The sequence below is a fragment of the Penicillium malachiteum genome, assembly GCF_028827825.1.
Source record: "Penicillium malachiteum strain IBT 17515 chromosome Unknown utg000002l:1.0-8849297.0:1.0-8852440.0, whole genome shotgun sequence".
Lineage (NCBI taxonomy): Eukaryota > Fungi > Ascomycota > Eurotiomycetes > Eurotiales > Aspergillaceae > Penicillium > Penicillium malachiteum.
Window position 1 is genome coordinate 1678365 of NW_026643095.1, and position 15782 is coordinate 1694146.

Consider the following 15782-nt stretch of genomic DNA (forward strand, 5'->3'; position numbering starts at 1 on the left):
GGCCCGGACATCAATCACTACACATGCAAGAATCAGGCCACTCGACAAGCATTAGTACTCGTTTGCAATTGCCTTTCATAAATTTCATAAAAGCAGGATTTTGCCGGACTTTTGCATCAGGACCCTTGAAAGATAGCTTGGATACCTTCTTCCAGTGCTCTTCTTTAATATCCAGCTCTTTCCAACCTTCCACCTCCACCCGGTCCTCACAATCCCTTACGATAACACGACTTCTATTCAAGATATCTTTCATTTAAAGCTTCATCTATCAATATGTCTACCCAATCAAAACAAGATCAGAGTCAAAGTATCTCTGCCTATGGACAAGCACGCTCAACAGTTTCCGGGAAATGCCTGGAATCCGAAGAGGTTCGCAGGATGAGCGCATACTTCCACGCTAGCTTGTACCTTTGTCTGGGTATGCTCTACCTGCGCGAGAATCCTCTTCTGAAGGAACCACTGAAGAAGGAGCACCTTAAAGCCCGACTCTTGGGCCACTGGGGATCAGACGCTGGTCAATCCTTTACTTGGATCCACATGAACCGTCTAATCAAGAAATACGACCTGGATGTGCTTTTTGTTTCGGGTCCTGGCCATGGTGCTCCAGGCATCATCTCTCAGTCGTATCTAGAGGGGGTCTACTCAGAGGTATACCCTGATAAGAGTGAAGATGTGGAAGGAATGCAGAGGTTCTTCAAACAGTTCTCGTTTCCTGGTGGAATCGGAAGTCATGCTACGCCCGAGACTCCCGGCAGCATCCACGAGGGTGGTGAGCTTGGATATTCCATTTCCCATGCCTTTGGAACCGTATTCGATAACCCAGACCTCATCACCTTAACAATGGTTGGTGACGGAGAGTCTGAAACGGGACCGCTGGCAACAAGCTGGCACAGTACCAAGTTTTTGAACCCAATCACCGATGGCGCGGTTCTACCTGTCCTCCATCTGAATGGATACAAGATCAATAACCCCACGGTACTTGCACGTATCAGTCACGAGGAGCTGACCGCATTGATGGTTGGTTATGGCTGGAAACCATATTTTGTAGAGGGCAGTGATCTGGACAGTATGCATCAGGCTATGGCGGTTACTCTCGAAAAATGCGTGACAGAGATTAGAGAGTACCAGCAGAAAGCTCGGTCATCAAATGTGCCATTCCGTCCTCGTTGGCCAATGATCGTTCTTCGTACTCCAAAGGGCTGGACTGCGCCCAGGGAAATCGATGGAAAACTACTCGAGGGGTTCTGGCGTGCTCATCAGATCCCCATCACCGATGTTCTTACCAACCCTGGACATCTCAAGGTCCTTGAAGATTGGATGAAAGGATACAAGCCAGAGACTCTCTTCGGCGAAGACGGCAAACTTATTGCGGAACTCAAAGAGCTCGCTCCCAAAGGAAATTCACGCATGAGCGCCAACCCCGTCGGTAACGGTGGTCTCTTGCGTAAGCCGCTGCTAATGAATGACTTCCGAAACTATTCAATCAAAGACATTGTACCCGGTAAATCTATTGCAGGAGGAATGGCCAACATGGCCAAGTTCCTGCGTGATATCGTCGCTAAGAACATGTCCACATTCCGTCTCTTTGGGCCCGACGAGACAGAGTCGAACAAACTAGCTGAAGTCTATAAGGCGGGCCAGAAAGTATGGATGGCAGAATACTTTGAAGAAGATAGCAATGGAGGCAATCTCTCCCCTTTTGGCCGTGTTATGGAGATACTCAGCGAGCATACTTGCGAGGGCTGGTTAGAGGGGTACATTCTGTCTGGTCGCCACGGCTTAATCAACAGCTACGAGCCTTTCGTTCATGTCATTGACTCTATGGTCAATCAGCACTGCAAGTGGATTGAGAAGTGTCTTGACGTCGAATGGCGTGCTAAAGTTGCCTCTCTCAATATTCTTATTACAGCCACTGTTTGGAGACAGGACCACAATGGCTTTACTCACCAAGATCCCGGGTTCCTGGATGTGGTAGCCAACAAAAGCCCCGAGGTGGTCCGTATCTACCTCCCACCTGATGGGAATACTCTGCTCTCTGTCATGGATCACTGTTTGCGTAGCGTCAATTATGTGAATGTCATTGTTGCAGACAAACAGGATCATATCCAATTCCTGAATATGGATGAAGCTATCACACACTGCACCAAGGGTCTCGGGATTTGGGACTGGGCAAGCAATGATCAAGGAAGCGAGCCGGATGTTGTGATGGCATCTTGTGGTGATGTCTCAACTCACGAAGCCTTGGCCGCCACAGCTCTCCTTCGAGAGTACCTACCAGACCTCAAGGTTCGCTTTGTTAATGTTGTGGACCTTTTCCGACTTATCTCTGGAATCCATCATCCCCACGGCATGCCAGATCGCCAATGGAAGGCCATCTTCACGGACAATAAGCCCATTGTGTTCAATTTCCACTCGTACCCGTGGCTCATCCATCGACTCACTTACAAGCGACCTGGTCAGCAGAACCTACATGTGAGAGGGTACCGGGAGAAGGGTAATATCGATACTCCGTTTGAGCTGGCGATGCGCAACGGAACCGACCGATACAGTTTGGCCATTGATGCAATTGACTTGATTCCCACCTTGGGTAGTACTGCGTCATGCGTTAGGGAGAAGCTGGTCAACGCTCGAATTTCGGGCAAGATACAGGCTTTCGAAAATGGCGTGGATCCTGAGCACATTCGGAACTGGACTTGGCCCTTTGCGAAATAGAATGCCATTACCATGTCTCATGAAGATTGTGGCTTGTGGCTTTAGTCAACGAACACGAGCGTCTATTATTTTGATTTGGAGTTATTTTCAATCTAATTTTTTATTGCCTTAATTCTGAATAATTAAGAATGAGATGCGATCTATGTACATCATCTCTGACCCTGCAGATCGGCATCTGCACTTCGGAGTTCCCCGCGTAGTGGAGTAATCAAACAGAAAACCAACCTGGACCCTGAAGAATTGATAAACGATCTTTCTTCAATTACACCATGCCGCCTCCTAATTTGAGCAAAAATATCACCTCGCTCCAAGGAGTCAAACTAACCGGGTCCTCTTCAATATGGGATATCAATATCGCCTACGAGTCTTGCACAGCTCAGGGCACTATTGCTTCAGTCACCCCGCACGAGTCATTGGAAGATAAGACTCAAACGCCGCTTGTTCTACCAGCATTGACTCACCCACACATTCATCTCGATAAAGCATTCGTCCATAATGCGCCCGAGTATGCGCATCTACTACCTTGCTCTGGTACTTTCCCAGAAGCCTTATCTTTCACCACCAAGGCCAAGCAAAGCTTTACATATTCCGATCTTCTCAAGAGAGGAGAGTGGCTACTAGCTGAATCCGTTTCATCTGGCGCCACAGCTATGAGAGCCTTCGTGGAGGTCGATCATACTGTCCAGATGACCTGCTTAGATGCAGCCGTGACACTCAAGGATCAATGGAAGGAGGCATGCCATATTCAGATCGTCTGCTTTGCTCAAGATCCCACTTTCTCTAGTGAATATGGAGGAGTAAATAGACGCCTAATCGAGAAAGCCCTTACGGATTATCCGCAGATCGATGTCCTCGGTACAACACCTTACGTCGAGTCCAGCGTCGAAACATCGAAGCAGAATATCGAGTGGGCGATCGATCGCGCCTTAGAACTCGATAAACATGTCGACTTCCACCCTAGACTATAACCTTGACCCGAGCAAAGAGCCCTTGGTCTGGATGGTTTTGCACACTCTGCAAAAACGAGGCTGGACTACCCGTTCTACGCAGAAGCGTGTGATGCTCGGTCATTGCACACGCTTGACACTCCTCACTGACGAAGAATGGCACCGTCTCTCTCAGTTCATTCACGAGTATGATCTCCCCGTCAGTTTTGTCGGTCTGCCTGGCAGTGATCTATATATGGCTGCCCCGGTAGGCCAGGAGAATCGTCACCAGAGAGCTCGAGGTACCCTCAACATCCCAGAACTGATTCGCAAATATGATTTGGATGCAGTCATGGGGGGTGAATAATGTTGGCAACGCTTTTACGCCATGGGGCTCCGCAGACCCCTTATTCCTAGCCTGTGTTGGGGTTGGGGTTTACCAGGCTGGTGCGCTGGAAGATACCCGGCTTTTGTATGAATGTGTTTCCACTCGGGCTCGAGCTGCAATTGGGCTTCCTTTGCATAGTTCTGGACTTATGATTCATGAAGGTGGACATCCGGATCTTATTCTCTTTCATGATCGAGATGATACTGGGTGTGGAGTTTCCCGTCCTCGTACGAGTGTGGCTGAAGTTGTTTGGGATCCACCTCAGCGGAGTAATAGAAGTGTGATCATCAATGGAAGGGTGCAACTTGTTAAACGGGACTATGAGTTCCTTGACTCTGTATATGAGTTTGAGAATTGAACATTTGAAGAAAGGAGAAATAGAAATAGAAAATCAGATCTATTTATAGAGTCATGTGATTTGGGGTTATAGATAGTCTGTAGTATAGGTCACATATGAACCCTGGAGTAGAATCTCCACTATGTGATAGAACAAATACCGAATATAGAGAATGTTCTGATCCATCTGATCTGAGATTGAACAATCCCCGAAAATATTCCAGTTATTATCACTATTATACGGAGTATTATTCCCATCATTAATGAATTAAGCATGGACTGCGGTATACATGTGCAAGTCTAGATCCCCCATGGGCACTAAACTTGGTGCCTGAATAGCCGAACGATGGATCTGGGAACGTGGACAACGTCATGGGACACTATCTATATCTTCAAGGGGCCACATATTCATGAGTTCAGGGGATTCGAGGGGGAAATAAGAAATGAAGTTTCTGTGAAACCATATTCCGTGTGAAACCCGGTTGAAATGCCAATAATGTGGTTAATATAATTGTGTGATTAACATTAGAGCAACCTTGGAAGTTACTTATGCTGTTCGGAATAGTGAGAAACAAGAACAGAGAACACGGAGAGGCCCCTGTCAAACACACCTCGTCCTCTTTCCCCCCTCAACTTTCCTTTCTTTCCCCCCCCCCCCATCTCATCCTTTTTCACTGCATGAGTCTCTTGTCTTGCCTGAACCTCTGAATTTGAATTATCTCTTTCTCCGTTTCTTCTCCTATTTCTTGACTTTCGAATCCCCCGGGTAGACGCACCAGCCCGTGGGGCTGTGTCTGCCCTTCGTCAGCGTCTCCCCGCTTGCGCCCTTTGACCGCTCCAACTTCCATCACACCCTAGACTTGTTCTAGTCATCATGTCGGCCCCGGCATCCGCCTCGAAGTCGCCGGCGGTTGCTCGCAGCCAATCTACATCATCTCGTCCTTCTAATCGCCCTCCCTCGTCGGATCTGCCTCATCGTACACGCAGCGTGGCGGTCCGATCGTCAAACACCTCCCAGCCCCCTCCACAGCCGCAGTATCCCCATTCAAAGGCGACTGCCTATGATCGCCGCCCACCCTCAAATCACGCCGCGCTAGATAATATTGCTCGTCGGGAACTTGAAGCATCCAATGCCCAAAAGATGCCTTCCCGTCGTGAACCGTCTTCCGAGCGCTCACAAGAGCGCCCGACCACCGCTACTCGAGCCGAGTCTACCCGGCGACATCAGCGCAATGCCTCGACCCAGGGCAATCAACGAGAGAGTCTCGATACCGTGAGGAATGCTACGGCGGACCGACCAGCTGATTCCACCCAACCTACGACTGCCCCAGCCGCCCCCGCAACACAGCCAAGACGCCGCACGACGATCACAACACCTACAGGCCAATGGGCCTTGGGAAAGACCATTGGTGCTGGTAGCATGGGTAAAGTCAAGCTGGCGAAACATATGGAAACTGGAGAACAGGTATAGTATTTCCGACTTCCCTTTGAGCGCTAACTTGCCACGTTCCTCCAATTGAATAACCTCTAATTGTTTCCTCCTTGCCACAGGTTGCTGTCAAAATAGTTCCTAGAGTCTCGACCGAAGAACATCGCAGCGGTCGCGAATCGGAAAGAGCGGATCGTTCAAAGGAAATCCGAACAGCTCGCGAAGCCGCCATTGTTAGTCTTACTAGCCATCCATACATCTGTGGTATGCGCGATGTAGTTCGCACTACATATCACTGGTATATGCTTTTTGAATATGTCAACGGAGGTCAAATGCTTGACTACATCATTTCGCATGGCAAGTTGAAGGAGAAACAAGCCCGCAAATTCGCCCGCCAGATCGCCAGCGCACTGGATTATTGCCACCGCAATAGCATTGTCCACCGTGACTTGAAAATTGAGAACATTCTGATCAGCAAAACGGGTGATATCAAAATCATTGATTTTGGTCTCAGCAATCTCTTTTCGCCCAGAAGTCTACTGAAAACCTTCTGCGGTAGTCTGTACTTTGCAGCTCCAGAACTGCTTCAAGCAAGACAGTATACTGGTCCGGAAGTCGACGTCTGGAGTTTTGGAATTGTTCTCTATGTCTTGGTCTGCGGTAAAGTGCCTTTCGATGACCAGAGCATGCCTCAGCTTCATGCAAAGATTAAGAAGGGAGTGGTTGAATACCCACCCGGCCTTACAACTGGTACGTGTTTCCGTTCTATCGGGTACCTTTCTACGCCTTTTCTTCGTAACTAACCTGAATTTCATAGAATGTCGTCATATCATTTCCCGCATGCTTGTCACAGATCCTAAACAGCGTGCCAGCTTGGCTGAGATCATGAACCACCCATGGATGAACAAGAACTTCAGTGCGCCCCCGGAGAACTTTCTTCCTCATAGAGAGCCTTTGCAACTTCCTCTAGACCAGGAAGTCATTGAGAAGATGACAGGCTTTGATTTTGGACCGCCAGATTATATCGCATCCCAATTGACCAAAGTGCTGGAATCGGATGAATACCACCACGCTGTGAGGCTCAACTTCCGTGAACAGCCAGTGAACAGCCAATCAGAGCGAAAGCGCGGTGTTTTCGACTTCTATAAAAGACGAAACTCCGCGGCCAGTCGCGATACGCTTTCTGCTCCTTCAGCTGAGGCAATTCAGCTGGGCAATGATCCCCTCAACGCGTATAGCCCCCTGGTATCGGTTTATCATCTGGTCAAGGAGAAACTGGATCGGGAGCGGGGAGAGAGCAATCCGGGTGCCCTAGGCATTCGTCAACATCCCAGCGATGTTACAGCGGTCCCCGAGCTGGCGCCACCGGAAGCTGCTCACACCAACCAATACCAAGTACCGGGAGAGAGGGACACTGGTCGACGCTCTCGACCTCGCGCCAGGACACATGGAGAGGAAGACGTTACAGAAGGTATCAAAAATCTTCACACCTCTTCACCGTCTGGCCATGCCATGCAACCCGAGACACCTGCGAAGAAAGAAAGCACCGCTGCTGGTATTTTGCGACGCTTCAGTACTCGCAGGACCAAGGATCGCAGCCGCGATGTTGAGCGGGAGCGTGTTAGCACCCCGAACACACCAACTCTCAATGTTCAACCACCAGCCGACTCCGCATCCCCGATGAATCGTGGATATAGCGTACGAAGGAATCGCCGGGGCGAGCCATCGCAACCTTCCGTTCCTTCTGCTGGAAGTCAGACTCAACATCAAGATTTACTTGCAGCACCGGGCTCAGCCTCAGCCTCAGGCTCGGGTGAACAAACATCACAGCCGGGCAAGTTCTTGGGCCGATCTACAAGTGTCAACTCTGCCGACTACCGAACTCGCAGGGCTACTCGGAGAAACGAATCTGATACTCTGGAAGTCGAGCGTCAACCACCCTCAACCAGTGGGTCTGACCAGATTGGTCCCAACAACCAGAAGGATCAGGCGGCTTTTGTGAAGACTACTGTCAGTGGCGGTCGCACACATACTGCGCGGACCATGTCTTTAGGCCATGCACGGCGTGAGAGTATTCAGGCCCGACGCGCCAAGCGAGAGGCAGCTCGGGAGGCTAACGTGCCAGAAGAGACCGATGAAGATATCACTGGCGCAGGCACAGCACTAGAAAGTGCCAATGAAGGCGAAGATCTATCCAAGCCAGTCTACTTGAAAGGTCTCTTCAGCGTGTCAACCACCAGCAGCAAGCCATTGCCCGTCATTCGGGCTGATATTATCCGTGTTTTGAAGCAGCTGGCTGTGGATTACGTTGAAATCAAGGGTGGCTTTAGCTGTCGACATGCTCCGAGCATCGACCTCGAGAAGGTCATAGACATTAACCCTCCTAGCCCGGACCGCCAAGGCCAAGTGTCATCACACCGTCGCCGTATCAGTTTTGGTGGCCTTCTTGGTCACGATGATAGCCGTGACGACAACCGCTCGGGCTCTAATAAGCTACACCGTCGCCCACATGGTCCACCCGATCGCAGTTTCATCTCGAACTCCGACGCCTCCGATGAATATGTCGCTCGTGAAACCCACCAGAGCGGCGCAGTTGGTGAGCGCGTTGTTGGCGAGACCACGACTCGTGTCCAAAGCGATACCGGCGAGAACTTGGTGCTTCGCTTTGAGATTCTAATTGTGAAGGTTCCTCTTTTCTCTTTACACGGAATCCAGTTCAAGAAGGTCTCAGGTGGCATGTGGCAGTACCGAGAGATGGCAAAGAAGATCCTTGACGCGCTCAGACTATAATCTGAGTCCTGCCAAGAGCCTACTGATGCAATGCATATATCTTTTACAGAAGAAAGTCAGCATAGAGGTTTTACCTGGCACGTGATTGATATTATGTTCTTTGTTATGTTATGTTCCCACAACCATCCATCAATCCGATGTATCCACATTCGAGTCCCATATTTCTGTTTTATCATTGCATCCAAAGCCCTCTTTTCTTTGTTGTTATCTTTGCATGGCTTACCCTACCCCAGGCCCTTCACTGGGCTCTTCTCAAGTTAACTCCCTACTACCTAGCCTATCATTCCGGTTTGCATCTACCTCTACTCGTTTGGCTTATTCAGTTTACATTTTCCCCACACTGTCGTTCTAGAAAAGCGTGTCCGTCTTCTTGCTGTACATTAAGTTGAAGACATATCCTGAACTCCTGTTTTATTTTTGGAATTTGCATCTCTGCGATTCTCTTTTAGCGTGGTGAAGCAGGGAATTGGCGTTTGTATAGCTTCTTGTCCGGGTTATGTATCCATGAGTTTCTGTTGATGAAAATAAAATAAGTTTTGGCATTTTTAATCACAGCCTTGCACATGTGCCAGTTCGCGGGTCACGGTGAAAGGTGTATACTACTTGAGTACTCAGTGCTACCATCATTTTGTTACAAACCCACTACGGAGGGATCTCCCAGGAGCAGCTATGACCCAATCAATTGGCGGTCGGGCCAAGTATGGACGACCGGCCATGATGGACGCACGGCCTAGATGGGCGCAGGACCAGTTGATGCTTCAGGTATCAACAGGAGCCAGATACGGACACGTGATGACACGTGACCGCGGATCTATTCCAACAATAGATCCTGTCCGTTCAAACGGAACGGACCTGTCCTGACAGCAGGACAGGATGATAGGAAGGACTGGATATATAAAGGACGCTCTCTACCGCATCATGGATTTAGTTCTTCGCGATTATTTCACTCATTGTTATTGGACTTTACGAATCAGATTACGAATCAGATTACCTTTGATCACAATCGAACCCTTGAAGACAAACCCAACTAGTTAGAAGAGCTCACTCGTGATAACCTCACTCGTGACTGGCCTACTAGCGAACCCCTGACTCAAGCATTACCGTGCAAGGATCCCTACTCTAGCCCGTGTAAGGCCCGGACGGCGACGGTACAGTTGCAGGATAACGGCTTGCGGTAAGTATTGACACTACGCTTGTGTATACTCACGTTGCTTGACAGCCAGTTCGTAACACATTTCAACTTGAAGAGAATACCTTAAGTGCTCTATGTACATAGGGCTCATATTAGTTTTACTACATAGTGCCACACCCACCTGGGTACTACTACTAGTAGCACTTGACTAGTAGATAGTAGGACTACCTACATAGGTATACACATAGACATCTGGATGTATATGCCAGTGCTAGTGGTAGTAATCCATGTCGGCCGCTCATATATCTCAAATACCGTATTTAGTGCCAAATACCGTATGGAATACTGTAAAAAGATGGTATTCTCCGATATTAGTATTTGTCTGGGTATTTGACCGACTATGGTATTTCACCAAATACCGTGAGATCTTAGGAGGTAAAAGTGCATGTTTGATTAAGTATAGAATAACAGTAGTTTATATACAATCAAACATAATGACATCAGGTGATGTGCGATCATCACAGTAACATGATGTAAGCAAGGAAAGATAACTACATGGTAATCTTGGGGCAAATATCACAACCGTAGTCAATAAATATTTACCTCCGGTTAAACTTTTGACGCGTCGTGCGACAACAAACCACAACAAACCATATCAGACTCTTATAGATATTAATAGGAGATATGAAGGGCCGGAGCTAATTTGGTCAAAGCAAGCAGGACCTTAAACGGTTTATATTAAGCTTAAGGAAGAGAAGGCAATCTGTGCGTTCTCAGGAAGTGATATATATACTTTGTCACGTGACCCATAACATTCCTCCTCTTCCTTGACGAATCGTGCCCGAAGTCTACTTCTTCTCCTTAAGCTTCTTTTAGTACACAGTTCGTGGTCCGAGTAGATTGAATCAAGTCCGCTTCTGCCCTTCACACTTCAAGTTGAATCTCTTGCCTTCCGCCACATTTTAAAATTAAAGATTTTCGAGTTTCAACATTTTCAATGTTTGAACGTGGTATATATTTTTGAGTCCTATAGGCGCCGATACTACATACATAGTAGCACTTCTGTCAGCAATTCAGGCTGATTCTCTGCCTGAATTCCTGGGACCAAAAGTGGCTCTTTTGGTCTAAAGATTGTGCTGACTAATTCATCCCGCGATCAAGCATTTTGTTGCGGAATGAATGGCTATTGTTTTGATCTGATCCATCAGATCAAAGATCATCTTCTCTCGTCCGAGAAGATTCGCAACCCGAACCCCGTTGTTGAGATCAATGGTTACAAGATGAGATGAAAGACTTGATCATTTCGGATTCCGTGGATCTTTCATCCCATGTTCTGAGACCTTTGGTTTTATGTTTATCTGTTTAGTCTAATGTTCTATAAAACCTGATCTTACCCCTTAGTTAGTTGAGCATCGAATTCAATCTTTTTGGGATCAGTAGTATCTTTGTTTGATTCTTTCCTTCCATTCTATCCTAAGTTTGGATCCAGCTTGGTCGTATGTCATTCCATCTGATCCGTGTTGTCTGATCTTTTGGTCTTATCTTTACCCTTTCCTCCTAAGTCCCCTGTAACTTGGTATCCCCTGTTCAGCTGACATCCTCTGCGTGACGTCATCACCTTTGGTCTGTCCCCGACGCGCTGAAAACTTCTAAGGTTTAAGTGCATATGTGTTGGGACTAGATGGTAGTCGTCCTGGTGGATACACCCAAGTGGTGTAATTATTCAAAAATTTGCAGATTTTTTGTGTTAGTAACTTGAATGAAAGGGCCAACAAAGAAAAACAAAAACAAAAAAGCAACATTAAAACCGAAAGTATCATTGGGTTCCGGCAATAGAGGCGTGCCGCTAAGAAACAGCACACGCACATATATCTATACGCACGCGCAACTCGCCAGTTGGCTGGTGAATATTTTGCATCACGATTTAAAGACGGCGGAGCCAGTTTATTGTGGAATTTGATTCACAGATAGATATTTTATGACTATATGAGCCCAAATAAATATGTTAATTTCTTTAGAAGGAAATCTGGATGGTGTTGAGCAGAGTGGCTATTTTGACATGCCGTGGTTCTTTGGATGTGCAGCGACCGTGCCGCCTATAATCTATTTTCCCGAAAAAGAGCTCGGCGGATGGCCCTACTGTTTTTGGGCGCACTGCCGCAGCTGTGGCAGCCTGGAAATGGGCGGCTGGTGGCTGACAAAGCGCCTATAATTAGCGCCCCTCCAGGCGTGGCTGCCAAATTCTGGCAACCAGCTCTAACTTAACAAAACAACACGTCTAATTAGCTTATTATATATTATCAGATACAGTTTTTTGCATATATTTTTAATTATATATAATTCTAGATATTTATTATATCTCTAGAATAAGAATAATAAAATACTGCTTAGTCACACTGTTTAAGGATGGTGATTGGCTTATGGGTAGATACGCGCTCACAGTGACGCTGGAAGCCGCTGAACACTCTTCCCACAATTTTCCCAGGTCATGAATGATCCTCCAAAAACGCCACAACAGAGACTATTGAATCTGCATTGTAGCAGATAATTGACTAGCCTATAATAAGTAATTACTTGTTGTTGGTTAGCTATACGTGATCTGCAGGTAACCTATAACAGACAAGTTACAGTATCAGGGGCCGAATATCTGTTTGACGCGACTCAGTCCCCCAAGTTCCTCCCTTTTAAAACAGTGGTTTTTACCCAACGAAACTCTGCTGGTTCTGCATTCACACTGCTCATATTGACGAATCAGCGTCTATTAATCAAAATTAACCACATTGAACCCCCTTAGATATTTGGGCGGTTCTCATTAAGGGTAGCCAAATCACCGAATTCTGGGTTTCTTTAAACCTGTTCAACACACGTTGTATCAACTTGTATGAGGCTATTCACAGTGTCATTTAGCATATCACGCTCTATTTAATATTTTTGAAGGTAAAAAAATATCATCATCTAGTTTAATATTTATATATATCGATGACTAATTTAAAGCAGTTAGGCTACGATTTCACTGTGTTAATGTTGTCACAACTGGTCACTCACGTTGCCTGTTTTTCCCCTTCTCCCAAACCTCATCCTCACCACTCTCTTCGTTCCACGCACCCTCTCCATCTCCCTCTTTCGACCCATCTCAAATCTTAGCTTTGGTGATCCTTGAATATCTTGTCAAGGACAACGAAGCTATTCAAATCTCTTCCCATTCTCTTTTTTTCTGGTAACTCAAAGTTGCAATAAAATTTGTGGTGTGTTTCAAGGCGCATCTCTCACTCCCCCATCCCTTCCCCCTCGTTTATCCTTCGTGTTCGTTTACTCGTCCCATGTCCTTGACCCATCGGGCGACGCACCTTCCTTTAATCACCACCACCATCACCTTTTGAACGTGACTGGTGATCATCATGTCGTCCTTGGAAGAAACTCTTAAGAAGACCCATATCGAGGTCATCGATCTCACTCGTGATTCTGAGGATGTTGAAATGCAAGACACTGAGCCTCTGGTAAGTCATGATGATTGAAATCCCTATCTATCTGCCCTGAAAGCTGAGGACCAGGTATATATATACATCTACGCCCTCTTATCCCAAAGGGGTTAGCGTTATGTATATACTTCCTTCCTCACATTCTTTGTTTCAACTTTCCCTTCTCTTTGTTAGATCAGATGAGACGCACTGTCATCCCTTGTCTGATTCTACCTTCGAGTCACGTTGAATCTTCCCTTCCTTTCACGTCTGATCTGGACACTTGGATTGGTGCTTGTCGGACTTTACATCGTCTGATGGATTGGTGGCTGTTACAATCGAGTTTATTTACTAATTGGATCTATGGTTCACCTCAGACTCAGCCTCAGACACAGACAAAGGTCAAGGATGAGGATTATGATATGCCGTTTGTCTCGACTCTGGCGCATCCTGCCTCAGTCATCCCATCTAAGCGCAAGAGCATTGACCCGGAGAATTCCGGAGGCCCCTCGGACGCCTCGACTGCCCCAAAGCAGGAAAAGATCTATCTCAGGTTTTCACGTACACGCTCTCTAGGTCCGAATGCTGGACTTCCGCGCCCACCCACTCCTAATCCGAGTGTCAGACATCCTCGCTCATTCACTCCACCTCCTAAGCCTCGTCGCAAGGCTCAGAATTCGGGCGAGTTTGAAGTTGTTGTCCCTTCTCCCTCGCAGAAAAAAAAGGGAAAGGATCGAGCTTTTTACCCCAAGATATCGGATCTCAGAGGCATCTCAGAGAAGGATTATCCCCTGAAAGGACCCGATGCACCATGGATACAGATGGTCAACAGAAAGAAATATCCGAAACAGCGTGACCCTGTCGACCGAAGGATTGTTTCATTCGGTATCTCATCTGAAACTCCCAGCCAATTTCCAAAGCTTCCATCGGCGGGTTTCCTGCGACTGAGACTGCATCAGAAGACACAGCAAATTCAAGGCCCCCCTGTCACGTTGAATGTTGACGATGAGAAGCTCTCTTTCCTATCTTCTAGCTTTGGATTCATCAATGATTATGTTTTGCTGGATGGTGTCGAGCGTGTTGACGAAGGCTTTAATTCCGGTTGCAATTGTGAATCAGGTCAATGCAGCCCGTCGACTTGCGATTGCCTCTTTGATGAAGAAGATACGGATGAGAAGATCAAGACCTACCAGCTCATTGACGGCAAAGTTGTTCTTCGTCCAAGCTTTCTGAACCGACGTTCCAAGATTGTGGAATGCAATGCCCTGTGCAGTTGCAAGGGTAAATGCTGGAATACTGTGATCCAAGCGGGTCGAAAGATTCCCCTCGAGATCTTCCATACCGGTGATCGTGGCTTCGGTATTTATCACTCCCAATTTCTTTAATCAAGTTATATATACTAACCCTTATAGGACTTCGTTCCCCTTCGCCTATCGTTGCGGGCCAATTCATCGATCGTTACTTAGGTGAAGTGATTACCCAGAAAGAAGCCGATGCTCGTGAGTCAGCCAACCAGCAAGGCATGTCCTACCTCTTCATTCTCGACTGGGAGAAACCGCAAACCTTGGACGACGATGATGAGCCTCAGGCTCAGACGCAAGCTGAAGACTTCTTCGTTGTCGATGGTCAGAAGTTTGGCTCCCCGACCCGTTTCATGAATCATTCTTGCAATCCCAATTGCAAAATCGTTACGGCGTCTACCACTCACCATGGGGACGATAAACTCTATGATCTTGCGTTTTTCGCTCTCCGCGACATTCCCGCAGGGACAGAGTTGACATTCGACTACAACCCAGTCCCCTTGGCAGCTGAGACTTTTGAGCCGGCGAAGAAAAACAAGGGCAAGAAAAGAAAGGCCAGAAAGAGCAAATTCGGAAAAAGAAAGCGAAACGCTCCAAAGGTCGACCCCGACAACTCCCGCTACACCGGCAACGACAAGGCCCAAGCCCCGATCGTTGTCAAGTGTCTCTGCGGTGAAAAGAACTGCCGTGGTGAGCTCTGGCTGAAGGGTCCCAAGAAGCAATCGGGTGCCCAGCCTGCCCCTCAGGCTGTTGTAGGCCCGAGCTCTCAGAAGAAATCCTCTAAGAAGGATTCTGTCGCTCAGCCTGAGGGGCAGGCTGTGGCAGGCCCGAGCTCGACTTTCCTGCCGAGAATCAAAATCAAGGGCCCCAAGCCACCTGAGCCCAAGCCTCGATCCAGGCGAAGCTCTAAGGGGAAGGAGCGCGCCACCTAATCGTGGCGCCTCCTATGAGGGAGCGGCAACACTACTATCACTTTTCCTCATCTTACCCACTCTTACCTCTGTTGCCGCTCCCTCATCCCCTTACTTGGCTCTCAAGCCACGTTTGGATGTGATTCTCAGGTCTCTGCTTGTCTGTTGTGAGTTTGCCATATGATGTTTCATATTCATATGGTTGCATATGCATCTACGGAGTACGGCGCCACGAATATTGGGGCAATGATTCTGTTCATTTACATTTTCAGTCTCTACGGAGACTGCTTTGATTTTTTTTTCTATCCTTCACAGGATAGATTCTACGATACCCACAGCGCGTTTATGTATCTACCAAAGGCTTCTGTTCCGTCAGTTAAGGTAAAAAATATCATGTAT

General features: G+C 47.5%; 5 protein-coding genes across 5 annotated transcripts; all 5 read left to right on the forward strand.

Moving 5' to 3' along the window:
- Positions 1 to 273: 273 nt before the first annotated feature.
- N7483_003678 (phosphoketolase family protein) lies at positions 274 to 2712 on the forward strand (the record flags this gene model as incomplete). Its single annotated transcript, XM_057087115.1, has 1 exon — positions 274 to 2712. The coding sequence occupies one exon, from the start codon at positions 274 to 276 to the stop codon at positions 2710 to 2712; it is 2439 nt and encodes an 812-aa protein (XP_056946944.1).
- Positions 2713 to 2981: 269 nt separating this feature from the next.
- N7483_003679 (uncharacterized protein) lies at positions 2982 to 3680 on the forward strand (the record flags this gene model as incomplete). The annotated part of the gene is made up of 1 exon (XM_057087116.1): positions 2982 to 3680. The coding sequence occupies one exon, from the start codon at positions 2982 to 2984 to the stop codon at positions 3678 to 3680; it is 699 nt and encodes a 232-aa protein (XP_056946945.1).
- A 31-nt stretch (positions 3681 to 3711) lies between these two features.
- N7483_003680 (uncharacterized protein) lies at positions 3712 to 4384 on the forward strand (the record flags this gene model as incomplete). Its single annotated transcript, XM_057087117.1, has 2 exons — positions 3712 to 3997; positions 4056 to 4384. 2 exons carry the CDS (start codon positions 3712 to 3714, stop codon positions 4382 to 4384), a joined length of 615 nt encoding a protein of 204 aa, XP_056946946.1.
- An 852-nt stretch (positions 4385 to 5236) lies between these two features.
- Positions 5237 to 8581, forward strand: kin1 (putative serine/threonine protein kinase Kin1; the record flags this gene model as incomplete). The annotated part of the gene is made up of 3 exons (XM_057087118.1): positions 5237 to 5827; positions 5914 to 6541; positions 6609 to 8581. 3 exons carry the CDS (start codon positions 5237 to 5239, stop codon positions 8579 to 8581), a joined length of 3192 nt encoding a protein of 1063 aa, XP_056946947.1.
- A 4907-nt stretch (positions 8582 to 13488) lies between these two features.
- clrD (uncharacterized protein) lies at positions 13489 to 15404 on the forward strand (the record flags this gene model as incomplete). The annotated part of the gene is made up of 2 exons (XM_057087119.1): positions 13489 to 14530; positions 14584 to 15404. 2 exons carry the CDS (start codon positions 13489 to 13491, stop codon positions 15402 to 15404), a joined length of 1863 nt encoding a protein of 620 aa, XP_056946948.1.
- Positions 15405 to 15782: the final 378 nt, after the last annotated feature.